This window comes from Hibiscus syriacus, unplaced genomic scaffold, assembly GCF_006381635.1.
Source record: "Hibiscus syriacus cultivar Baekdansim isolate YM2019G1 unplaced genomic scaffold, ASM638163v2 tig00111769_pilon, whole genome shotgun sequence".
In the NCBI taxonomy this organism is placed as follows: Eukaryota; Viridiplantae; Streptophyta; class Magnoliopsida; order Malvales; family Malvaceae; genus Hibiscus; species Hibiscus syriacus.
This window is the reverse complement of record NW_024063172.1, coordinates 2,541,122-2,563,611: the sequence shown is the minus strand read 5'-3', so window position 1 is coordinate 2,563,611 and position 22,490 is coordinate 2,541,122. Positions and strand designations below refer to the sequence as shown.

Below are 22,490 nucleotides of genomic sequence, written 5' to 3'. Positions count from 1 at the left end.
TAATAAACTTATAAAGTAAACTTTTTAAAATATAAGTTAAACGTAAACACTAAACCCATAAACAACTAATAAAATATTCTTTTATATAACTAAAACTATTAAATTATTTTTTCATTATAATATACTACTAATATTACTAACTAATTTTTTATATAATATAAATTCAACAAACTAATATAACTTAACTAATTAACTAACACAAACTAATTAAATAATTTTTTTATATAACTAACGAATAACAAAACAAACTAATTAATTATTTTTAACTATATAACTATCAAACATACTAATTAAATAATTTTTTATTTTTGTATAATATATTTAACTTAAACTAACAATCATATAACCCTAAACTAACAAACTAATTAACTAATTTTTGTTTTACCTTAAACCCTAAACTAACAAACTAAAAATTTATAATAATAAACTAATTTAAATAATAAAAATTTACCTCACAAGAGCTTTATCTCTCTTTCTTCTTCTTCCTTTCCTTTCTCCATTTCTTTCTTTCTTTCTCGGCTGCACTATCTTCTCCCTTTCTTCGGCTACAATCTCTTATCCCTTTCTTTCTTTTATGTTCTCATGTTAACAACCTCTCATATATAACACAAGATGCCTCAATTATTTCACCAATAATTGTACAATTTATGGGCTGAAATGGTTTACATGCATGCATCAATAATTACTGCATGAAGCAGTTGATTTCACGCTGCATGAAGTAGCTGATTTCACACTACAATTGCAGCCCATATAGCTGCAGCGACATGCAGTGGGGAGTAGGAGGGGACGACATGCAGCGGGGAGCAGGTTATCACGTGTCAAAGACAAGGTCGCTGGGAGTGCATGACGACCTACAAGGTCGCTCGGAGTGCATGGCGACCTACAAGGTCGCCCGGAGTGCCTGGCGACCTATGGGTTGGCTTGCATGGCTCATGCAACGTCGTCGTCATTTATTCTCGGAAGCTGCCACGTCGTAGGTCGCCCGGAAGGCATGGCGACCTACGGCCAAACTGTGCATCACCCCATTTCAGCAATTAAACTTGGGAATACATTATCACGTGAAATATAAATTTCGAGCGTGGAAGCAGCCGAGTAAAATATAACAGATAATAAAAATTGAAAAGGACAAAATAAAATTAAACTAAAATTAGAATGGCTAAACATATGTTTTCTTCACATGGTCTTTTAATAATAAAAAATTAGGATGCATTGACCTCTTGTATGAACCACGGCTCTATTTATGCTCAATCATATATTTTTTTTGGATAATTCAACAATTTATTACCTAAAATAGCAATGTTATGCTACAACCAATCAACCAATAAAAAAAGAAACAAAGTAGCCTAAATACAAAAAGAACCAAAGATTGGTTAGACTATACTCCAAGCATTACAAAGAAAATAATTAGTGATATCAAGTCTATTAATAGCTTTACCCCTAAGTCTAATGCTAACAACATCAATGATGTCTTTAAGCAAAATATCGATCGATCTAGAATGACCCTGAAAAATACGTTGATTTATTTCCTGTCAGATGGAGTAAATAAAAGCGTTCCAAGAAATCTTTAATAAGGTGGTGATAATAGACTTCCCTTTCCAAGTAGTGCTTGCCCTAGAGACCATTGTTTCCCAAGTGAGGGGAGTAAAGGTCATACCATTCAGTTGCAAAACAGATTTCCAAAGTCCAACAGCAAAAGAACATTGAGAAAAGAGATGATCCCGCGATTCTTGGTCTTGACAGCAGTTAACACATAAAGCATCATAACATAATCCCATTCTCTGCAACCTGTCTCTGGTAGGTAATCGATTCAATAAGGCCATCCAGGAAATCAAATTATGCTTAGGAATATGCATAGGGTACCAGATCAGCCTGTGCCAACAAACTTTCATGCCTTGTGATCGAATCTTGTCCCAGACTTCCCTAATCGATTGAGGAGCAGACGTAACAATAGGATAAGCAATTGGTCTCAACTTGAGAATTCTATTAAAGCTCCAGCTAACGTTAGATTTTGCTTTAAAGTTCCATAAATCATGTTCCTTAAGTACATAGGATTTAAGCCATGCTACCCATAAAGATCCGTCGCCTGCAAGGATCTTTCTAACAAGGCTTATGGTACAAGCTCTATTCCAAATAGAAGTGTTTTTCCTACCCAAACCTCATTCAGACTTCAGCAGAAATATGGTCTCCCAACTGACTCTAGCACTGGCTGCTGATGTATCAGCTCCTTTCCAGAAAAACCTGGAACATAGATGATCCACTGATTTAAAAATGGAAGCTGGAAGTATGAGTTTCCTGCACCAAAAATTACAGACACTGAACAGGACAGAGCGAATTAACTCAAGCCTGCCAGCGTAGCTTAAGTTCCTGCCAGACCAGTGCTGCAACCGTTGCTTGATTTTCCCGAGTAATGGTTCATAGTCTTTGACAGTTAACTTCCATATAACAAGAGGTATGCCAAGGTATCTGACAAGCAAGTTCCCAATCTTGAAGCCAGAAATGAATTTAATTTCCTCTAACGTCCTGGATGAAATACCCGCTGCAAAGAGTTCACTTTTTGAAGAGTAAAGATTGAGCCCTGAAACTTGATAGAATTGGTTAAGAACGCTTAGAACACCAACCACGGAATCGACATTGCCTTTACAGAAAATCAAGAGGTCGTTTGCGAAAGAAAGGTGAGTTAGCCCAATCTTCTTGCACTTTGGGTGATAAGCAAATATGCCTTTAGCAGTAGCCAAATTGAGCATATTAGAAAGGACGTTCATAGCTAGAACAAACAAGTAAGGGGAAATAGGGTCCCCTGTCTCAATCATATTTAGAGAGGAAGAAAAGTGATTTAAAAAAAAGAATATTCTTAATAAATTTATAATTTATAATCTAAAACATATGATAAAATGAAGATAAATAATTTTATTAATCGATCAAATGTATTTATTTTGCTGATTATTTTTAATTTAATGTTATTATTTTTATTCAACTCAAATCTGATTGTATTTTTAATTTAAGGGTATAGAAAGATCCCTTTTAACTTGGACTATATCTATTTTGTTTATAAGTTTTGCAGATATAACTATATTTAGTTATGTAAATCTAATTATTCAACTCAAACTGTATTTATATTATTAATCTTCTGTTTATTGTGATATTCGAGTGAATTATTTTATTGATTGAAAATCTCTGTAATTTTTGAAAGTCTCTAAAATTTTATATCTTTGAGAGGACTATAGTCTTTTTATATGACTACCGGCAAATCTATTAGTTAGAATTAAGCAAGGAAATCAAGAAAATCAAAACGAATAATATCATACGGTTCAATTCAATTTGAGTTTTTCATTTTACGGTTTGGTTTCAGTCCAGTTTAGATATTTAATTTTATAGTCAGTTCGGTTTCAAATTTTTTATTCGAAACATTTTTGGTCTAAATCAAACTGAATTAGAAAAAAATAATAATGATATAAATCAAATCCATTTAAATTTGGCATAACAAATTTAAATAAATAAACTCTTAAAATTAATAATATTATTTTTGTAAATTTAAATTTGTGTGTTTGCACTAGATTTAAGCTTAAAATTTTTCCTTTTATGATGAATTTAGAAATTGATGAACAATTAAAAATCGCAAAACAAATCAAACCAAATTGAATTGAAAACTCAATTTTAATGTTATTTGGTTTTGATTTCGGTTTCACTTTCAGAAAATCCACATAATACCGTTCGATTCATCTTTTATTAGAAAACTAAATCGAATAGACTCTTATATTTAGATTACGAATAATCATCATAACCATAAATTTGATACCAACACTAAATATTAGAGAAAATAACATCAGTGACCAAAAATGCTTTATAATATACGATTTTAACCAACTTTTTTTGGATTTGCCAAAATGACCAACAAAATCGCAACGCGAACTCTAATTTTTCAACTCAGTTTCCAAATTCGCAACGCGATTGTAAGATTCGCAACGCGATTTTGAAAAATGTATTGCGATAGTTAAAATGTGTTGCGAGAGTTTGAAAAACGTGTTATTGCGATAGTGAAAAAGTGTTACGATAGTGAAAAATCTAAAATAAGTTTACATTTTAACTATTCCAAATTCACGTGGTGTTTGAAACAATAAAGAATGTGTTGCAATAGTGTAAAAGATTCCCAAACCATTTGTAAGATCTTAGTTTGAAACAATAAAGAATGTGTTGCGATAGTGTAAAAGATTCTCAAGTGTTGGCAATGTTCAATCCCACATAGTATTGAAAACACTATTGAGAATGAGTATTTAAGGCTTGGATTTCCCACTTTCTTGTTGAGTGGAAGAGAACAAGGGGACTCTCGCGCACCGCCGCCGTCGTCTCGTCTCGTGGTCGTGGTAATACCGCGCGGATACTATCTTTTTAGAGAAAATTCTTAAGAAACAAATGCAATACTACCAGTCGTTGCAATTTTAGAAAATCGCAACTTGGACTATCGCAACGAATTTGTAAACTGAGTTGAAAAATTAGAGTTTGCGTTGCGATTTTGTTTGTCATTTTGACAAATTCAAAAAAAATTGGTTAAAATTATATATTATAAGGTATTTTCGGTCACGAGGTTATTTTTTATAACTAAATATTAACATATAAACCAACCTATATAACCAGAAAATGGATCTATAACTTTTAATCTATCGACTGATCTCACTATTCATCAGTTTTTCTACTTACTCTTTATTATTTTCATAAAATAATCGTACGAAATTCTTCATCCAAATAAAAAAAAACAATAACAATTATTCCACCATCAGCATCATATATGAAGAGAAAGAAACTTAAACCTAATATAAAAGGGCGAATCCAAATCAGCCCAATTTTAAATTTATCGAACCCAAATCAACTTGAACAAACCCGCCTATAAACGAACTGAATGGATACGATCGAGGGTATATGTTCGTTTATCTAATTTTGATTGAACAAACGAATGAACACGAACAACTAAACAAACAAAACTTTTTTGTTCATGTTCATTCATTAAAAAATTTAGTTTGTTCGTGTTCTTTCATTAAAATGATAAACGAAAACAAATTAATGAACGTAAACGAACACAACCGAACAAACATAGAAGAACGTAAACGAACATAAACGAACAAATATAAAATTAATTGGGTTTATATTTGAGTATTTTTATTTGAGTTTAAAATCAAGTGTGTTTTAAAATATTAACGAGTTTAAGTTAAAATTTATTAGATCTTAATATTTTAAACGAGTATAGAGATTGTGTTGAATATGAACTAACGAACATAAATGAACATAAACAAACATAAATGAATAAACATAAACGAACGGATTATCGAACGTTCACAAACATAAATGAACGAACGAGTCATTTGTTCACGTTCTTTCATTTAATTAAGTGAACATAAAATCTTGTTCATGTTCGTTCGTTTAATAAATAAACGAACATAAACGAACTTCTCACCAAACGGCTCGTTTAACGTTCGGTTTATTTACATGTATATCAATCCTAATATAAAAACTTGACATGATATATCCTCAACAAGTTCTCTCATATCAACACGAAAGAGATGAGATAAGAAGTGATAACGTCCTTGCTTGCTCATTTAGGGATTGAGTTCTGTTGGAGCCTAAGGGGCTAACACCCTGTTAAAATTTATATTTTTGATATAATTTTAGTTTAAAAATATTTTGATTTATGTAAAAATAAATATATAAATTTAAAAATAAAAAGTTTATTTAATATTTAATCATGTATGGACTAAATTAAAGAAGGTTAAGTCGGTGTTTTCAAATTTTTAGTTTAACTACAATTTAAATTATTGTAAGTTTAAATATTAGACAAATAAGGAGTTGTCATGTGAACATTGAGTTTTTTTAATAAATTAAGGGTGAATATAAGGTAGTATATGTACAAAGACTTTTAACTATTTGACAATGAACACTCATACTCCTACATATGCACTACTCAAACTCGGAACCTCAAGAATAATAACACTTTCTTAATCACTAAAGTCACTTGGTTCATGCTGAATTTTGAGTTTAAATACTTAATATGTCTTTATATTTTTTAAAAATAATCTAATATTTCGTCTTATGTCAATATTTAATTATGACTTTGTACCTGTACTCATTTACGTATTACGAATAGAGACCAGAGTGATAAAACATCTGATATTTGTCAAAAATAAATTAATAACAATAATAAGAAGAACTAAATTATAAAATTATAAAGTTAAAGGGTAAATTACTCAAGTGACCACTTAATTATGGATTTAATGTAGAGATGATCATCATACTCAAATCATAACGTTTAACGAAAATACTTATATGACAGTTAATGAAATTAATATAATTATATATTTTATCTTCAATACATATTTAATCAATTTTTTCTTAATTTTAATTTAATAAAGTAACTCTTTAATTAAGAGGTGACACACATACATACATGCATACATGCATACATGCATACATGCATACTTTGAAATTTTCATGGTATGTGGCGGATGTTTAATTAGGGGTGGATACTGGAATCTAAATCTTTTATTAAATAATTATTTTATTAATAATGTTCATTCTAAAATTTTATTTGAATCTATTTTATACAAATTTTTTTATTTATATAATAATAATAATACCATTGTTATTGATCGTAAATATGACCAAAAAGCGAAGCTTCAAAGTTGAAACAGGAAAACGAAAGTTTCAAAGCTTACTCTCTTGGGATGCGTTGAGACTATCTAATTTATAAATAAAATATTTCTTATTTTACAAATTAAAGTTGATATACTTAAACTATTTAAGACTCCGAATTAAATAGTTATACTTACGTGTGAATTATAAAACTTTAAATATCTAAGATTCTAAGTCTGCAAAATATAATTTTAAATTATGTAAAGTAATTAAAATTTGGCTACTTTGATTAACCTGTTTAATAAATCTAAATAATTTCAGTTTGATTAGCTTATATTTCATCAAATTTATTTTTAAAGAAAATTAGTTTATGGTTATTCAATTAATTTACTAATGGGAATTAAACAAACGAATACCCATAATTTTGAATCAGAGGAAATTCCTTAAGAATTCTCCAATTCTTCAGTCCCATGAAAACAAACAACATCTCATTTGCCATTTCAAACCAGAATTTTGTTACCATGGTTCATGTAAACCAAATATCAGTCCAATATCAATCAAATGTTTGGGACAAATGGTTGAATACTCGAGTAGAAATTTCTATTTTTTTTCCTTTTAATTATGAACTTTCAGGAGAAGAGTTTAAATATCTGTTCATTTTCTGCATTCCTACATCCCCAAATATCTCTGCAATCTGCACTGACATATATAATTTCATGGGATTAATGGCTTCTGAAAGCATTATGGAGAAAGGGGACCTTCGAAATTCATCGAAAAATCCGAAAGGCGGCTTCATCACGTTGCCATTCATCATAGGTATGCATTATCAATGACATGTACATGTTCTAAGCTTGAAAAAAATTCCATGGTTTTTGAATGTTCGAACTGCAGCAAACGAGGCGCTTGAGAAGGTACCAAGCTATGCGTTGGTGCCAACCATGATGCTCTACTTGAAGACCAACTATCACATGACAATGGCCGCTGGATATACTCTTATCAACTGTGGCAGGCCTTTAGCAATTTTGCTCCTATTCTGGGTGCTTTTGTCGCCGATTCTTACATGGGTCGTCTTTTTCATTAACATCACTTGTTGATACCTTTAATTGTAGTGTTTTCAGTGTGTTATTGCTGTTGTGAAATTCGGGTTAATTTCCACCAATAACAGATTCACCTTGAAAACTATTATCTAGGTGACTAGTGTGAAAACGATTGTACTAAAAATCACCCCAAGGTAGATTCTCAGGAAAGAGGAGGGGTCACAATGGTCCCTCTTAAAACCCACTTTCCTTAGACAGAACTACCAAGACAAGTAATTTTAATAGGACAATAATTGACAACAACTATACCCGACAATAGCTATTAAATAGACATAAAAGAGAACACCAAAATATTTCACTAATAGAGGAAATATTACAAAGAGAGAAAGAATACAAATAGCCTTTAAAATAGAAGAAGGCTTATATTTGTGGGATGATTAACTAAGGAGGAGGAGGGCTTTATTTATAACAAAAGAATTTCCCCTCCTCCTTATACACAACCAATGTGGGACTTTTGCCAAAAACCAACAAATCTCCACCTTGGCAAATTCCACACACATCTCTAAAAAAAATAATCTTTTAATTTGTAACAATATTGACCAAATCTAAACAATGTTTAAACTTGACCGCAGTTACCACTTTTGTCAACATATCAGCAGGATTCTCAGTGGTCCAAATCTTCTGGATTATGACTCCACCTTCTTCTAGAATCTCTCGTACAAAGTGATATCGAACATCAATGTGCTTCATCCTTGCATGGTAAACCTTGTTCTTTGCTAAATGAATAGCACTCTAACTGTCACAGTGCACTTTGATGTGCTTTTGTTCCATTCCCAATTCACCAAGCAACCCTTGAAGCCAAATTGCCTCCTTCACAGCCTCTGTAACTGCCATATACTCTGCCTCTGTAGTAGACAAAGCCACTGTTGACTGTAAGGTGGACTTCCAACTGACTGGTGCCTTTGCAAATGTAAACACATAACCAGTAGTTGATCGACGCTTGTCCAAATCACCTGCATAGTCTGAATCACAATACCCAACTACACACTGACCATCTTGTTTGTCCTGCTGAAAGACCAAACCAACATCTACGGTGTTTAGAATATATCGCAGAATCCATTTCACAGCTTGCCAATGCTCCTTTCCAGGATCATGCATATACCTGCTCACAACCCCAATTGCCTGTGAAATATCGGGTCTCGTACACACCATTGCATACATCAAGCTACCAACAGCACTTGCATACGGAACCTTTGACATGTATTCCCGTTCTGCATCATCCTTAGGTGACATGGATGCACCGAGCTTGAAATGAGGAGCAAGAGGTGTACTAACTGGTTTTGACATCTCATTTATGCCAAAACGTTTTAGTACCTTCCTCAGATATTCTTTCTGAGACAAACAAAGCATCCCCAATTTCTTATCCCTTGATATCTCCATGCCTAGAATCTTCTTCGCTTCACCAAGATCCTTCATCTCAAACTCCCTGTTTAATTGAGTCTTTAGTTTCGCAATTTCTGTCTGACTCCTGGAAGCTATCAGCATATCATCAACATAAAGAAGAAGATATATATAGGATCCGTCTTCTAGCTCGCGTAAATACACACAATGATCATATTTGCTTCTTGTGTACTTCTGCCCTATCATAAACTTGTCAAATCGCTTGTACCACTGCCTTGGAGATTGCTTCAATCCGTACAACGATTTTTCTAATTTGCACACCATCTCTTCTTTTTCAGCAACTTTGAATCCATCTGGCTGAGTCATGTAGATTTCATCATCCAAGTCTCCATGTAAAAATGCAGTTTTTACATCCATCTGAACTAGTTCCAAATCCAACTGCGCTACCAAAGCCAACAAAATTCTGATGGAGGAATGTTTTACAACTGGAGAAAATACTTCATTATAATCAACTCCCTCCGTTTGAGCGTAGCCTTTAGCCACCAATCTTGCTTTGTAACGGGTGTTATTCTTGTCAGGAAATCCATCTTTCTTTGCATATACCCACTTGCACCCAATTGCCTTCTTTCCCTTCGGAAGACTAGCTAGTTTCCACGTCTGATTCTTTTGAAGGGATTGCATTTCTTCATTCATGGCAATCCTCCACTTTTTATGTTCTGAACTTTGAACTGCTTCATTAAAAGTGGCAGGAACGTCATCAATTGTAATTGGTGATGCAAAAGAGACTATATCAGCATAACGAGCAGGTTGTCTAATGGTCCTCTTTCCCTTTCTGAGTGCAATTGATTCATGTTGCTGTGGAGGTTCTTGGGTCTGAACCTCTTCTTCATCTGACTCTTCTTCTACCATAGGAGAGTCAACATCATTTTCTTTACTGGTTGGGACAAATTTGCTTCCTTCAAACTCCACCTTTTTGGGAGTTCCATCTGTCTGCTCCAATTTTTCTGAAGTCACCTTTCTCAACATGGTAGATTCATCAAAGGTAACATCCCTGCTGAAGATTATTTTCTTTGTTTCTGGACACCAAAGACGATAGCCTTTCACACCAGAGGTGATCCCCATAAAAATCACCTTCTTTGCTCTTGGATCCAGCTTTGACTCCTTAACATGGTAGTATGCAGTGGAACCAAACACATGTAAGGAATCATAATCTGTAGCAGGTACTCCAAACCATTTCTCTAATGGTGTTTTACCACCAATAGCAGTCGATGGTAAGCGGTTGACAAGGTGACAAGCATAGACCAAAGCCTCAGCCCAAAATTCTTTGCCTAACCCAGCATTAGACAACATACACCGAACCTTCTCCACTAATGTCCGGTTCATACGCTCTGCCACTCCATTCTGTTGTGGTGTACCTCTGACAGTGAAGTGCCTAACAATACCTTCCTCTTCACAGACTTTCAGAAATGGATCATTTTTGTACTCTCCACCATTGTCTGTACGGAGACGTTTGATTTTTCTGCCTGTTTGAGTCTCCATCATCTTTTTCCATTTAAGGAAAAATCCTAGCACCTCATCCTTTGTCTTCATTGGATACACCCAAACTCTCCGGGAAAAATCATCAACAAAGGTGACATAATAGTGTGTTCCTCCCAATGAAGTTGTCTTGGAAGGCCCCCATACATCTGAATGAACATAATCCAAAATACCTTTAGTATCATGGATTGCTGTTCCAAATTTCACCCTCGTCTTCTTCCCTTTGATGCAATGCTCACAAAAAGCTAATTTGCAAGCCCGAGCACCCTTCAATAATCCTTGATCTATCAGTAATTTCAAGGATTTTTCACCAACATGCCCCAAGCGCATATGCCATAACCTGGTTGCTTCTGACTCCTGTTCATCAGTAGAAGCTGCCACTGCTGCTGTCCCAACAATTGTACTACCCAGAAAGTAATACACATTGTTTCTTTTTCGGATTCCCTTCATTATCACCAGTGCACCAGAGATAATCCTCATAATCCCATCTTTTGCCCTCACTTCTAAACCTTTTGACTTTAAGGTTCCCACAGAGATGAGATTTCTCATTAAATCTGGTACATAATGGACATATGTTAAGGTTCTGATTGATCCATCCTGATTCCTCAAGCGAATTGAACCAATCCCAAGTGTGTCAAGAGGGAAATTATTTGCTGTGTAGACAATTCCACCTTTTAGTTCTTTAAAATCAAAGAACCATTCTCTATTGGGGGTCATATGGTGGCTACAAGCTGAATCTAACAGCCATGAACTGGAACAACTAGTTGATGGCGTAGCAGCGAATGCGAAATTTGAATCTCCATCATCATACTCGACCACATTTGATTCTGAGACAGCCTTCCCCCTTTCAGGTTTGCCTTTATTCTTTAGCCTGGGACATTCTTTCTTCCAGTGCCCTTTTTCTCGACAAAAGGCACATTCATCTTTGCTCAATCTGGACTTTGACTTCGATCTCCCTCTGCTTCCTTTATTCTGACTCTTGGAACGGCCTCTAACAACAAGAGCTTCTGCTTCGACACTTGTGTTTTCTTGTTTGTCTTTCTTTCTCAATTCATAACTATACAAGGCAGCAGTTACTTCACTGAGAGACACATCAACCTTCCCATGAAGTAGTGTAGTTTCAAGATACTCAAACTCATCAGGAAGTGATCCCATCAACATCAGAGCCAGATCTTCGTCTTCAAAAGTCACGTCCATATTCATCAGATCAATCACCAGCTGATTAAAGCTAGTAATGTGATCATTCATAGTGGTACCTGGTACATAGTTGAAGCGGAACAGTCTCTTTTTCATGTAGAGTTTGTTCTGACCGCTTTTCTTCAAAAATTTCTCCTCCAGTGCCTTCCACAATTTACTTGCAGAAGTTTCCTTAGAAAATGCATACTTCTGCTCTCTAGAAAGACACGATCGAATAGTACCACATGCCATTCTATTGATCCTCTTCCATTCTTTCTCCTCAACATCATCTGGTTTTTCTCCTTCAATAGCAATGTCTAGACCCTGCTGAAATAGGGCATCTAGAACCTCGCTTTGCCACATGCCGAAATGATCGGTGCCATCAAAAATCTCCACTGCAAATCTAACATTTGTCACAGCATTTCTTGCCAAAATTGAAGATGAAGAAGCGTCTGCCATTTCTGCTACAAATTCTATTTAATAGCTGCCAATGCAGAATGTCAATTATCCCAAGGAAATTTTTCTGATGTGGAAGATCAGCCTAAGCCGCAACCACAGAGCATACTAAAATAAACCAAGAGCGCTGATATCAATTGTTGTGAAATTCGGGTTAATTTCCACCAATAACAGATTCACCTTGAAAACTATTATCTAGGTGACTAGTGTGAAAACGATTGTACTAAAAATCACCCCAAGGTAGATTCCCAGGAAAGAGGAGGGGTCACAATGGTCCCTCTTAAAACCCACTTTCCTTAGACAGAACTACCAAGACAAGTAATTTTAATAGGACAATAATTGACAACAACTATACCCGACAATAGCTATTAAATAGACATAAAAGAGAACACCAAAATATTTCACTAATAGAGGAAATATTACAAAGAGAGAAAGAATACAAATAGCCTTTAAAATAGAAGAAGGCTTATATTTGTGGGATGATTAACTAAGGAGGAGGAGGGCTTTATTTATAACAAAAGAATTTCCCCTCCTCCTTATACACAACCAATGTGGGACTTTTGCCAAAAACCAACAATTGCAGGGTGTTGGAATTATATGGCTAACTAACAACTTTCATGCCAGAAACAAGGCCACCTCCATGTGACACCCCTACTTACAAGAACTGCAAATGTGCAACACTAGGTCAAATGCTTATACTAGTTTGTGCCTTGTTTTTCAAGTCAATCGGAGCTGGGGGCATCAGGCCATGTTTGATGCCGTTCGGTGCAGATCAGTTGAGCAACAAGAGCCAAAATAGCCTCGAGAGCTACGTTAGCTGGTATTGTGCCGCTGCATCCCTAGGTGGTTCGCTCGGTTTGACTGTCGCCGTTTATATTATAGAGATGTATGGGTGGACAATAGGCTATGGAGTTTGCACTTTTATAATGTTTCTTGCAGCTGTGGTGTTTTACAATGCTTCTCCCCTCTATGTTAAGCCGAAAGCTAGCACCAGCCTCTTCACTGGCTTTGTACAAGTTCTTGTGGTTTCTTATAAGAATAGAAAACTCCCAATCCCAGCTGAAAATTCAGGCTACCTTCATGGAGCCAATTCGAAGATCACTGTGCAGAATGAGAAACTAAAGTTTTTGAACAAAGTGTCCATAATTAGAGATGCCAATGGCTCGGTTCAATCGACCTTGGATGACCCTTGGAGAGTCAGCACGGCGTAGAAAGTCGAAGAGCTTAAAGCACTTCTTAAGGTCATACCGATATGGTCGACAGGGATCATGATGTCAATAGCCGGAAGCCAACACTCATTTCCATTGTTCTAAGGTAGTACTATGGACAGACTTTTTCGGGGCTTCGACATACCAGTAGCCTCATTAACCTTTGACATCTATGTAACGGTGATGGTCTCGATTGTATTGTATGAACGTGTTATAGTTCCGTTGGTGTCGAAGATCAAGGGTAAACAAGTATATCTTAGTGTCTACTTGAGGATGGGATTGGGTCTATTCCTCTGTCATAGCCATGGGACTAACTGCAATGGTTGAGAATGTAAGATTACGCAAAGCAACCAAGAGGGTCTTGTAAAATACACTGTTGCAATGGTAAACATGTCAGCAAAGTGGCTTCTCCCGCAGTATATCGTGATGGGGATCGCCGAGGCCTTGAGTACACTCGGGCAGTTCGAGTTTTATCATCGAGTGTTCCCAAAGACCATGTCGAGCATTGCTAATTCCCTCTTCTTTCTGTCCTTGTCATTGGCTCACTTGTTGAGTAGCGCTCTTTTTAACATCGTGAACCACACTACCGCACGAGATGGGAAACCCGGTTGGGTTGCGGAGAACCTTAAGGAGGCTCGATTCGACTATTACTATTTGCTACTTGCAGGGTTGAGTCTCCTCAATGTGTTCTATTACATCAATTGTTGCAGATCTTATGGATCGACCTCGGATGTCGTTGATGAAGATTACGCATAGGAAGAGGAGTTGTAATCTTGAAACAGTGCTGGTATTTGGAGATGATGGACTAGTTCAGCCCTGGATACAAGTAAAGAAAGTGAAACCAAAATACATGTAAAATATTAAGGCCAGATTCTCAAAGCTTACTGGATGTAGTGATGGCGAAATTATTCAAAGCTACCCACATTTTGCCCCCGAGGCAATGAGCTCACTATTTGCTTTCATTCGAGCCTCCATCATCACCTGTACAACCTTGCCGTAATTTCCCACCACCTTCGCTTCCACCACTACCTCATCCTGCACAATGCCTCGCATGTTCATCCAATCCACAGCAATACTCGATATAACGCAATGGGTAAATTACACTCATCACCGATTACTCAAAGATTCTAAATTGGTACCCATCTTTTAATTTTTTTTCAATCAAATCACTTAACTTGTTAAATTATACCCACTAACATTTAACTGAGAAGTTAACGTAGTAGTTTACAAAATTGGTATAATTTTATTTTCTACTCCTAATTATTCACATATTTTTTCAATTTGGTCATAATTTTATTTTAATTCAATAAATTTAATCTTTTAATAAGATGATATCATGTGACATAATTGATTAGAGAATTAAATTAAAATTAAGACCAAATTGATATAATGTGTGAACAATAAGGACCAAAGTACAATTATATTAACATTTTAACCACCACATCAACTTCCCTACATTTTAACGTGGGGCTTGATTAGACCATTTAAAAAATGGGTAAATTATCCTTTAGTATTTAAATTATCAATTTTAATCCATTTTAGTACCTATACTTTTAATATTTTCAAAATTATACCTAAAGTTTAGTTTTTTTTCATTTTAGTACATATTCAAAAATGTAACACTAACTTTTGAGGAAAAAATTAAAGGTTAGGTACTAAAATGGACCAAAAGTGATAGATTAAGTGCTAAACATATTAAATTTTTAACAACAATGTACTAAATTGAAACAAAAACTAAATATTATATATAATTTTAAAAAAATGAAAATTTAGGTATTAAAACGGACTAAAATTGATAGTTTAAATACTAAATACATAATTTACCCTAAAAAATTAATTAGTCTGAATGATAAAATTAAAAGACGTATGATCAATTTAAAATCTATCCATAGATAAGTAGTCATGGGTGTAGTTTACACCCTGACCGAATTAACTGACCTGAATCTTAGCCGTGGAATAATGCGAAATGCTGAAGTCAACAGATTTGATGACATGATGGAAAGCTGAATAAACAGCAACCGCTCCCACGGCGTCCATCAAGATCGCAATAGCTCCTCCATGCCAATTCCCATCACTAATATTTTAAAAAATATGTTTTCTTATTCTTAGGCAGCGGCTTAGTATCATTGCCTCTATTTTCATTATCTTTTTTCCTTTTCGTTTAATTTTCCTTAGATCTAAATAAACATTACTTATATTTTAAACTTTTTTCGCGTACTATTGAAACGTTTGATTTTGTTTGTTTTTATGACACGGTTATTTGTATGTCGTTATGTCACAATTTTATTTATTTGTTATAATACTTTGACATTCTGTGTTGCATTCATCATGAATCATTTCATGATCATAAAAGATCGACAGTCTTGTATAGTTAAATTTTCTTTTGTAGCATTTTATCAATACATTCATAACAATTCGTGAAACAATCTATTAGATTAGTTCTCTCAATCTCCACATCTACATCAATATTACTTAATTTTAAATAGAGAAATGGTCACTATTAATGGTTGCACAAATCAAACGACCTTAGTGATTAAGAAATTGTTGTTATATCTTGAGATTCTGGATTTAAGCATCGCATATGTAGGAATATGATTATTCATTATCAAATGATTAAGGGTCTATTTTAAAAGTGTTGTACAAAAATGTAGTTTGAAATTTATATGATTGAGATTGTTGTTAAAAAGTAAGTTTGAAAATATAAAATGTCCATTACAAACATTAGAAAAAATAAAATGTATATTATAAATATTATGTTGTTATTAAAAATATAACATTTAAATTATATTTACACTTATTAATACTATAATATATAAAATATATCAACTTAAACTATAATAAAAATATAAAAAATATTTTAAATAATTCATTAATAATATTTTTATATATGAAAATATTTTATTAAAAATATTTTATTAATGATTTTAACATGTGGACACAAAATTATTATGAAATAATAATTTAAATACTTGTTTTGACAAAAAGAGTATTATAAGAAAACATTGGTATTTAAAATAAATTATCAATAATTAATTTTTAAGGATGTTAGTATTAAATTATTAAAATAAAATATAAATACATAATTAAGTGGAGCCCATGCATTATTAAGAGTAAAATTATAATTTGCTTCCAAACGTAAAATTAAAACTAAAAAGGCTAAAAATTCTAGCTTTTGCAGTTGGTTTGAAACTACCGTTTCTACCATAATTTTTTTACACTTTTGACATTGATTTTACAGTTAAAATGAGTTTTTTCTTACAAAAAATACTTTTAAAAAGCCACGTCAAACGGGACTTAAAAATCTCTAAATATATACTACATTACATTTATCTTATAATTATGAGAAATATACTACATTACATTTATCTTATAATTATGAGAAATATTTTAATTTTATTATTTTCTTATTATATCTAATATGTTTATTTAAATAAAATTTAATTTTACGTTAAAAAATAAAATAAGGGAATTAGTTAAACATGTTTTTAATTTAAATTAGGTTTGAATTATTTTATTGGACTCAGAATACTCGATTGGTCCTTCTTTGGTAATAAAAGGGGCCACAATATAGATATGGAGGTCCAAACTTTCTTTTCTGTTAAGGCAAACTACACTTAAAGTCACTAAACTTCTATTAAGATTTTATTTTGGTTATTAAAGTTTTAAATGTTATGTTATGATCACTAAATTTGTTGATAAACACAATAATCATTATGTAATTGACTATCGTTAAATTGATGACATGATATATTAACAAAAAGACTAATATCTAATTTAATTCCTAAACTTCTTAGTGTTCTAAAATCTAACTTAAAATCAATATTCATTAAGAATTAACTTAAAATAAATAAAACTGAAATAAAAAATTGATTCTAAACTCAACTATTTCTTCTTAAACTAAATTTAAATTTAACAATAAACCTAAATCATAAAATTAAGTTAGAATATAAACTTAAATAAGCATTGAAATTTATAAATAAATAAGCCACCAAACTTTTGTTGGGTAAACTACATTTGTTCATTCAAAATTTATTCTGTTTTTATTTTGGTCATCCAACTTTCATGATTTTCAATTTTATAAAAAAACTTTCAAATTTTGCTCACTTTGATCACCCGATCGTTAAGTGTTTGACATCAATACCAAAACAATACATTTTGATGCATTTATTCCTGAAATTAACCTAAACTTTTAACCTTGTTCTTCCCATGACTACCTCCTTTTCCATTGTACTTCATCCATATTGGCTATCATTTGTGATGAAATTAGTACTGAAAGATTTTTCTTTTTATTTTTCTCAACATCGATAAAACTTGAATAAAAGTTTCTACTTTTTCTGAATATGATTTGTAATATTTACCATCTGACCAATGTGAAATTGATATATATTATCTTTCTCTTTCTTGTCTCTCACCATTTGGGTTTCAAAGAACACATAGCATAATTAAAGAGAATCTGGGTCTTAGAGGAAAATTTCAGGGTCTTCTAAATTTTCTCACAAAAATAATAATTCTATGATTTTACTCATAAAATGATAAAATTCTAAATTAATATGATGTTACAATTGTATTTTGAACTATTGATTTTTTTTAATTCAACTTTGACCCCATCTTTCTAACTTCATCCTTGGATAACTTTTCAAACCGTCTTAGTATGTTGTAATTAACAACAACAACAAAAATACAAACTTGTAATAAACGTTTAATCAAATTGTCCTCTAAAACACACAACAGAACAAGTTTATAGTAGTGTTTTTAGTCATATAGAGACATTTTAAAACGCCGCTAAAAACCCTTTCAACACAAAAATAGCGCAGCAAAAACTAACGCCGCAACTACTAGCGGCATTTGATGTACACAAACGCCACAAAAGACTAGGATATTTAGTGGAGTTTTAGATACAAATATCGTAAATGTTATGTTATATAGCGGCATTTTGGACATAAATGCCACTAATTGTCTTATATATAGTGGCATTTGTTCACTTAAACACTGCTATATTTTGTGATGTTGTGGTTTTTTTGTTGCTGCTGAAAACTCAGCTAATAATTATGTATATAGTGACGATGGTCCTCACAAACGCTGCAAATGTATACTCCATTAGTGATGTTTTTAATCCTAAAATGCCACTAATCAAAATTGGTTTTCCAAATATTTTTTCGTGGTCTATATTACCCAAATTTAACCTATAACAATATCCAATAAGAACTTAAAATTTAATTACGATTTAAATTAAGTAAAAATACTTAAAGACAAGAATAAATCAAAGTTTACAAACATCGAAGTCAAATGTAATGTAATTCAACATTGTCATTTGTCACTAGAATAAACAGAGCATTAACCTAAGAAATCACATAGGGTGGTGAATTTTTCGCTTGATTTCGCTGCATCATTTGTTGCATAGTTTCAAGTTGATTTTGAAGTTCTTCATATTTTTCTGATATGCTCCTTCTCTCTCTGTTTCTCTCGCTCATCTCTCTGCTTCTCTTGCTTCAACTTTGGCTTTCATTTGAGTAAAATTTTCATCCACTTGAGTCAACTCTTGATTTAATTGATTAACTTTTGATTGAGAAGATTGTTTGTGTGATCACAAGTACTAAAACAAGCTGGACCCAAAGTATTTGGTTTGGGTAACGAATGATCACTGACAGTGAACTTGACCATATTTTTTAGAACCAAAAACTTCAACAATAACTTGAGATGAAGCTGGAGCTTCATACTCCACCCTTTTATCACTCATTTTTTCCTAATAATCAATTACGAATTTAGAACGAATTCAAACATTATTTCAAATAAAAATGTTATACTATAAATATAAGTATAACATAATTCATATTTTATGTCCAATAAATATATCATAATTTCTGTAGCTTCAGGAGCCATAAGAGAGCCATCGTTTTTTGTATGTGTCATATTAAAGAGTTTTATTCATCCAATTTATTGTCGGACATATTTTTCTACAATATAAATTATATATTAATAATTACAAAAAAAAATAAGAAATAATAAAAAATTTGTTATTATGTGCTACCAACATGCTCTCGATCCTACAACTTGCTGCAACTTGTTGTAGTGACATAAACTAACAAAATTGAGAATTTCTACCAACTTAAATTTCATAATTTAATCGGTGTCACAAATCAATTTGAGACTAAATTAAAAAATTATAATTATTTTTATTTGAAAATATAATATCTCTATTACTTATGAAAATTATAATCAAACAAATAAAATCCATTATTTAAAATTTAAACTCGTGACTAATGATTACTATACAGAAACTTTACCACAGTCAATAATAATTTATATTTTTTTATAGATATTATATATAATTATACATTTCCTACTTTTACTGAATTTCATTCTCTGCTAGTCTTTGATAAGCTTATAATTACTCAACAATATTAATAATAAATATATTCAAACTCCTTGCAAAAGGGAACTCTTTTTCATTGTCGAATTAGAAAAATAATTCAGTATATATACGCAGTCTCTCTGTATATATATATATATACATATCAATCTACCATTCTACCTTCTATCCTATTCTACGTACTTCGGAAAGAGTTGATGAAGAAGATGGCTTCAACTTTGAAAATCCTCTTGTTTGTTCTTTTGATTCAATCTGCCATATTGACTGAATCTTCTCGACACTCCAAGTCGAAGAAGAAGAAGATTGATGTCCATATATTTGACGTTGTCGACTTTGGAGCTACCGGAGATGGAGCTAATGATGATTCTCAGGTTTCTTTTTTTTTTCGTTTTTCTTTTTATGTTTATATATATGACACTGACAGCATCTATCTTATTATAAACTACTTGTGTCTTTGTATAAATTTTAGAGTTTTATGCAAGCATGGGATGCTGCTTGCGAATCCTCAGCTTCGTCACCAATGGTAAATGTACCTCAAGGAAAAACGTTTATGCTGCAACCCTTAACTTTCAGTGCCAAATATTGCAATTCCAATAACATTACTTTCCAGGTATTCCTATCTTTCTCTCGGTTCATATTTCCAATCTGTTTCTTATTATTTAGTTTTTGAGAAAATTTTGTGCTGCAGATTGATGGCAACATCGTAGCCCCAAGGAAACCTACTGCATGGCAATGCAGACCAGATTGTGATCATTGGATTAGCTTCAGAAAGTTCGATGGTCTCTCCATTCAAGGATCTGGTATCATCAATGGCCAGGGTTCTAAATGGTGGACTATTTCTTGCAAAGATAAGAATAAGAACTGCCCAAGCCGAAAACCCACAGTAAGTGTTCGAATATCAAGTTTTTAAAAAATGATTTATGGCAGATATATCATCTATGGTTGCATGAAAATCATGTGGGTTTGTTGTTTTTAGGGTTTGGTGATTGCAGACTCCAATAATGTAAAGGTTAATGGATTAACCTTTGAAGACAGTCCACAGGTGCACATTGCACTTGAAAGGTCTACTTTTGTTCATGCTACTAAGCTTACTATCACAGCCCCCAAGACAAGTCCCAACACCGATGGCATTCATATTCAACATTCCACTAATGTTTCTATTCACAACTCCAACATTCAAACTGGTTTGTCTGTTTACTTATTTATTTATTCATTTTATTTCATTATATATTTATTAATGCTATTATTTTGTCTATTAATGCAGGCGATGATTGTATCTCAATTGGAAATGGTTCTAAATATATTAATATCACTAAAATCGAATGCGGTCCGGGTCATGGAATTAGGTAAGAATTTTCATTTTTCCTTTGCATTTATCTTTCTTTTCTTGATGAAATTGAACTTGTACTAATTTTAATTTCTAAATTTTCTTTGTGACATGAAGCATTGGAAGTCTCGGGATTCACGGAAGAACCGAGGAGGTTGAATATGTTCATGTAAAGAATGTTACTTTTCATAAAACAACTAATGGAGTCAGAATAAAGACGTGGTAGGTATATATAATTATTTTAATAATTTCTTTAAAATATATTAATAATTATTATATAACTAATAATTCATGTTAATTGTGTGTTTAGGGAGGACATGGACATGCAAGAAACATCATATTTGAACAAATAATCTCTCACGCTTCAACTCATCCTATTGTTATCGACCAATATTATTGTCCTCATAAACGTTGCAATAATCAAGTAAGTGAATTTTTGGTGATCAATATCACATTATTCGTTCTAGGTTTACAAGAAATTTAATTTTTAATGATTATTTGCAGACATCGAATGTGGAGATTAGCAATGTTACGTATGAAGACATCCATGGGACATCAAGTAGGAAAATAGCAGTTGAACTTTCATGCAGTGAGTCCATCCCATGCAAAAATATAATCATGAAAGACATCGGTTTGAGCTATAAAGACGACAATGCCCACACCTCATGCCTCAATGCTCATGGCTTTAAAAATGGAAGAGTTGAACCAGATGTACCATGCTTACAAAAACATGATAATTTATAGGGTTTTTTTTTCATCTTATTTTTGTTATGAATTTTAGGAATCAGTTATATTTTAAGGATATTTTTTAAAATTGTTATATAAAATAGGCATTTTCTTTCTCTTTGTTAAGATTCAATCACTAAAATAGAGGTTATGTATTTAGTTAGGCTCTCAAAGGTAATTTTGACAACTTCAGTATTCTATTTGAACTATTAATCAATAATTTATAAATATTTTTATTTAAATTTATTTATAAAAATATTTCATGAACAATATAAAAGTTAAGCATTTTAATTAATGTCTGGTAATAACAATCAATGGTGATTAATGACGGTGATGAGTGAGGGTTAGAGACAAAATTTTAATTAGATTCAAAGTTTAAATTGATATTTATCTTATATTTAAGTGTTAAATTAGAAGTTTATTTAAAATTTTGGGTGAAATTAATATTTTATATAAAATTTAAAGATTAAATTAAAATTTAAGCATTTTTATTAATATATCATATCAACAAACTGAAGAGATTAAATGATTTAATAACCAAAATAATATAGATAGAAAATAAAAGTCTGTAGAACGTAATTTATTCAATGATAGTGATTAAAATAAGACAGACCAAAACCTAAGGGGGGATAACT

General features: G+C 32.4%; 1 protein-coding gene and 2 pseudogenes across 1 annotated transcript; 2 read left to right on the top strand and 1 right to left on the bottom strand.

Moving 5' to 3' along the window:
• Positions 1–1,529: 1,529 nt before the first annotated feature.
• LOC120169873 lies at positions 1,530–2,810 on the bottom strand. The gene is made up of 3 exons (XM_039177953.1): positions 2,374–2,810; positions 2,196–2,292; positions 1,530–2,036 (listed from the first exon to the last, which is right to left on the bottom strand). Exons 1-3 carry the CDS (start codon positions 2,808–2,810, stop codon positions 1,530–1,532), a joined length of 1,041 nt encoding a protein of 346 aa, XP_039033884.1.
• Positions 2,811–7,343: 4,533 nt separating this feature from the next.
• On the top strand, positions 7,344–14,203 carry LOC120169872 (annotated as a pseudogene).
• A 5,805-nt stretch (positions 14,204–20,008) lies between these two features.
• LOC120169871 lies at positions 20,009–21,873 on the top strand (annotated as a pseudogene).
• The last annotated feature ends 617 nt before the right edge of the window (positions 21,874–22,490 follow it).

Coding starts and splice junctions, on each gene's coding strand:
- LOC120169873 (XM_039177953.1), bottom strand. CDS start 2,810: ATGATTGAGACAGGGGACCCTATTTCCCCTTACTTGTTTGTTCTAGCT. Junction 2,293..2,373: donor AAGCAACGGTTGCAGCACTG/GTCTGGCAGGAA, acceptor TTTTTGGTGCAG/GAAACTCATACTTCCAGCTT. Junction 2,037..2,195: donor CATCAGCAGCCAGTGCTAGA/GTCAGTTGGGAG, acceptor TATGTACTTAAG/GAACATGATTTATGGAACTT.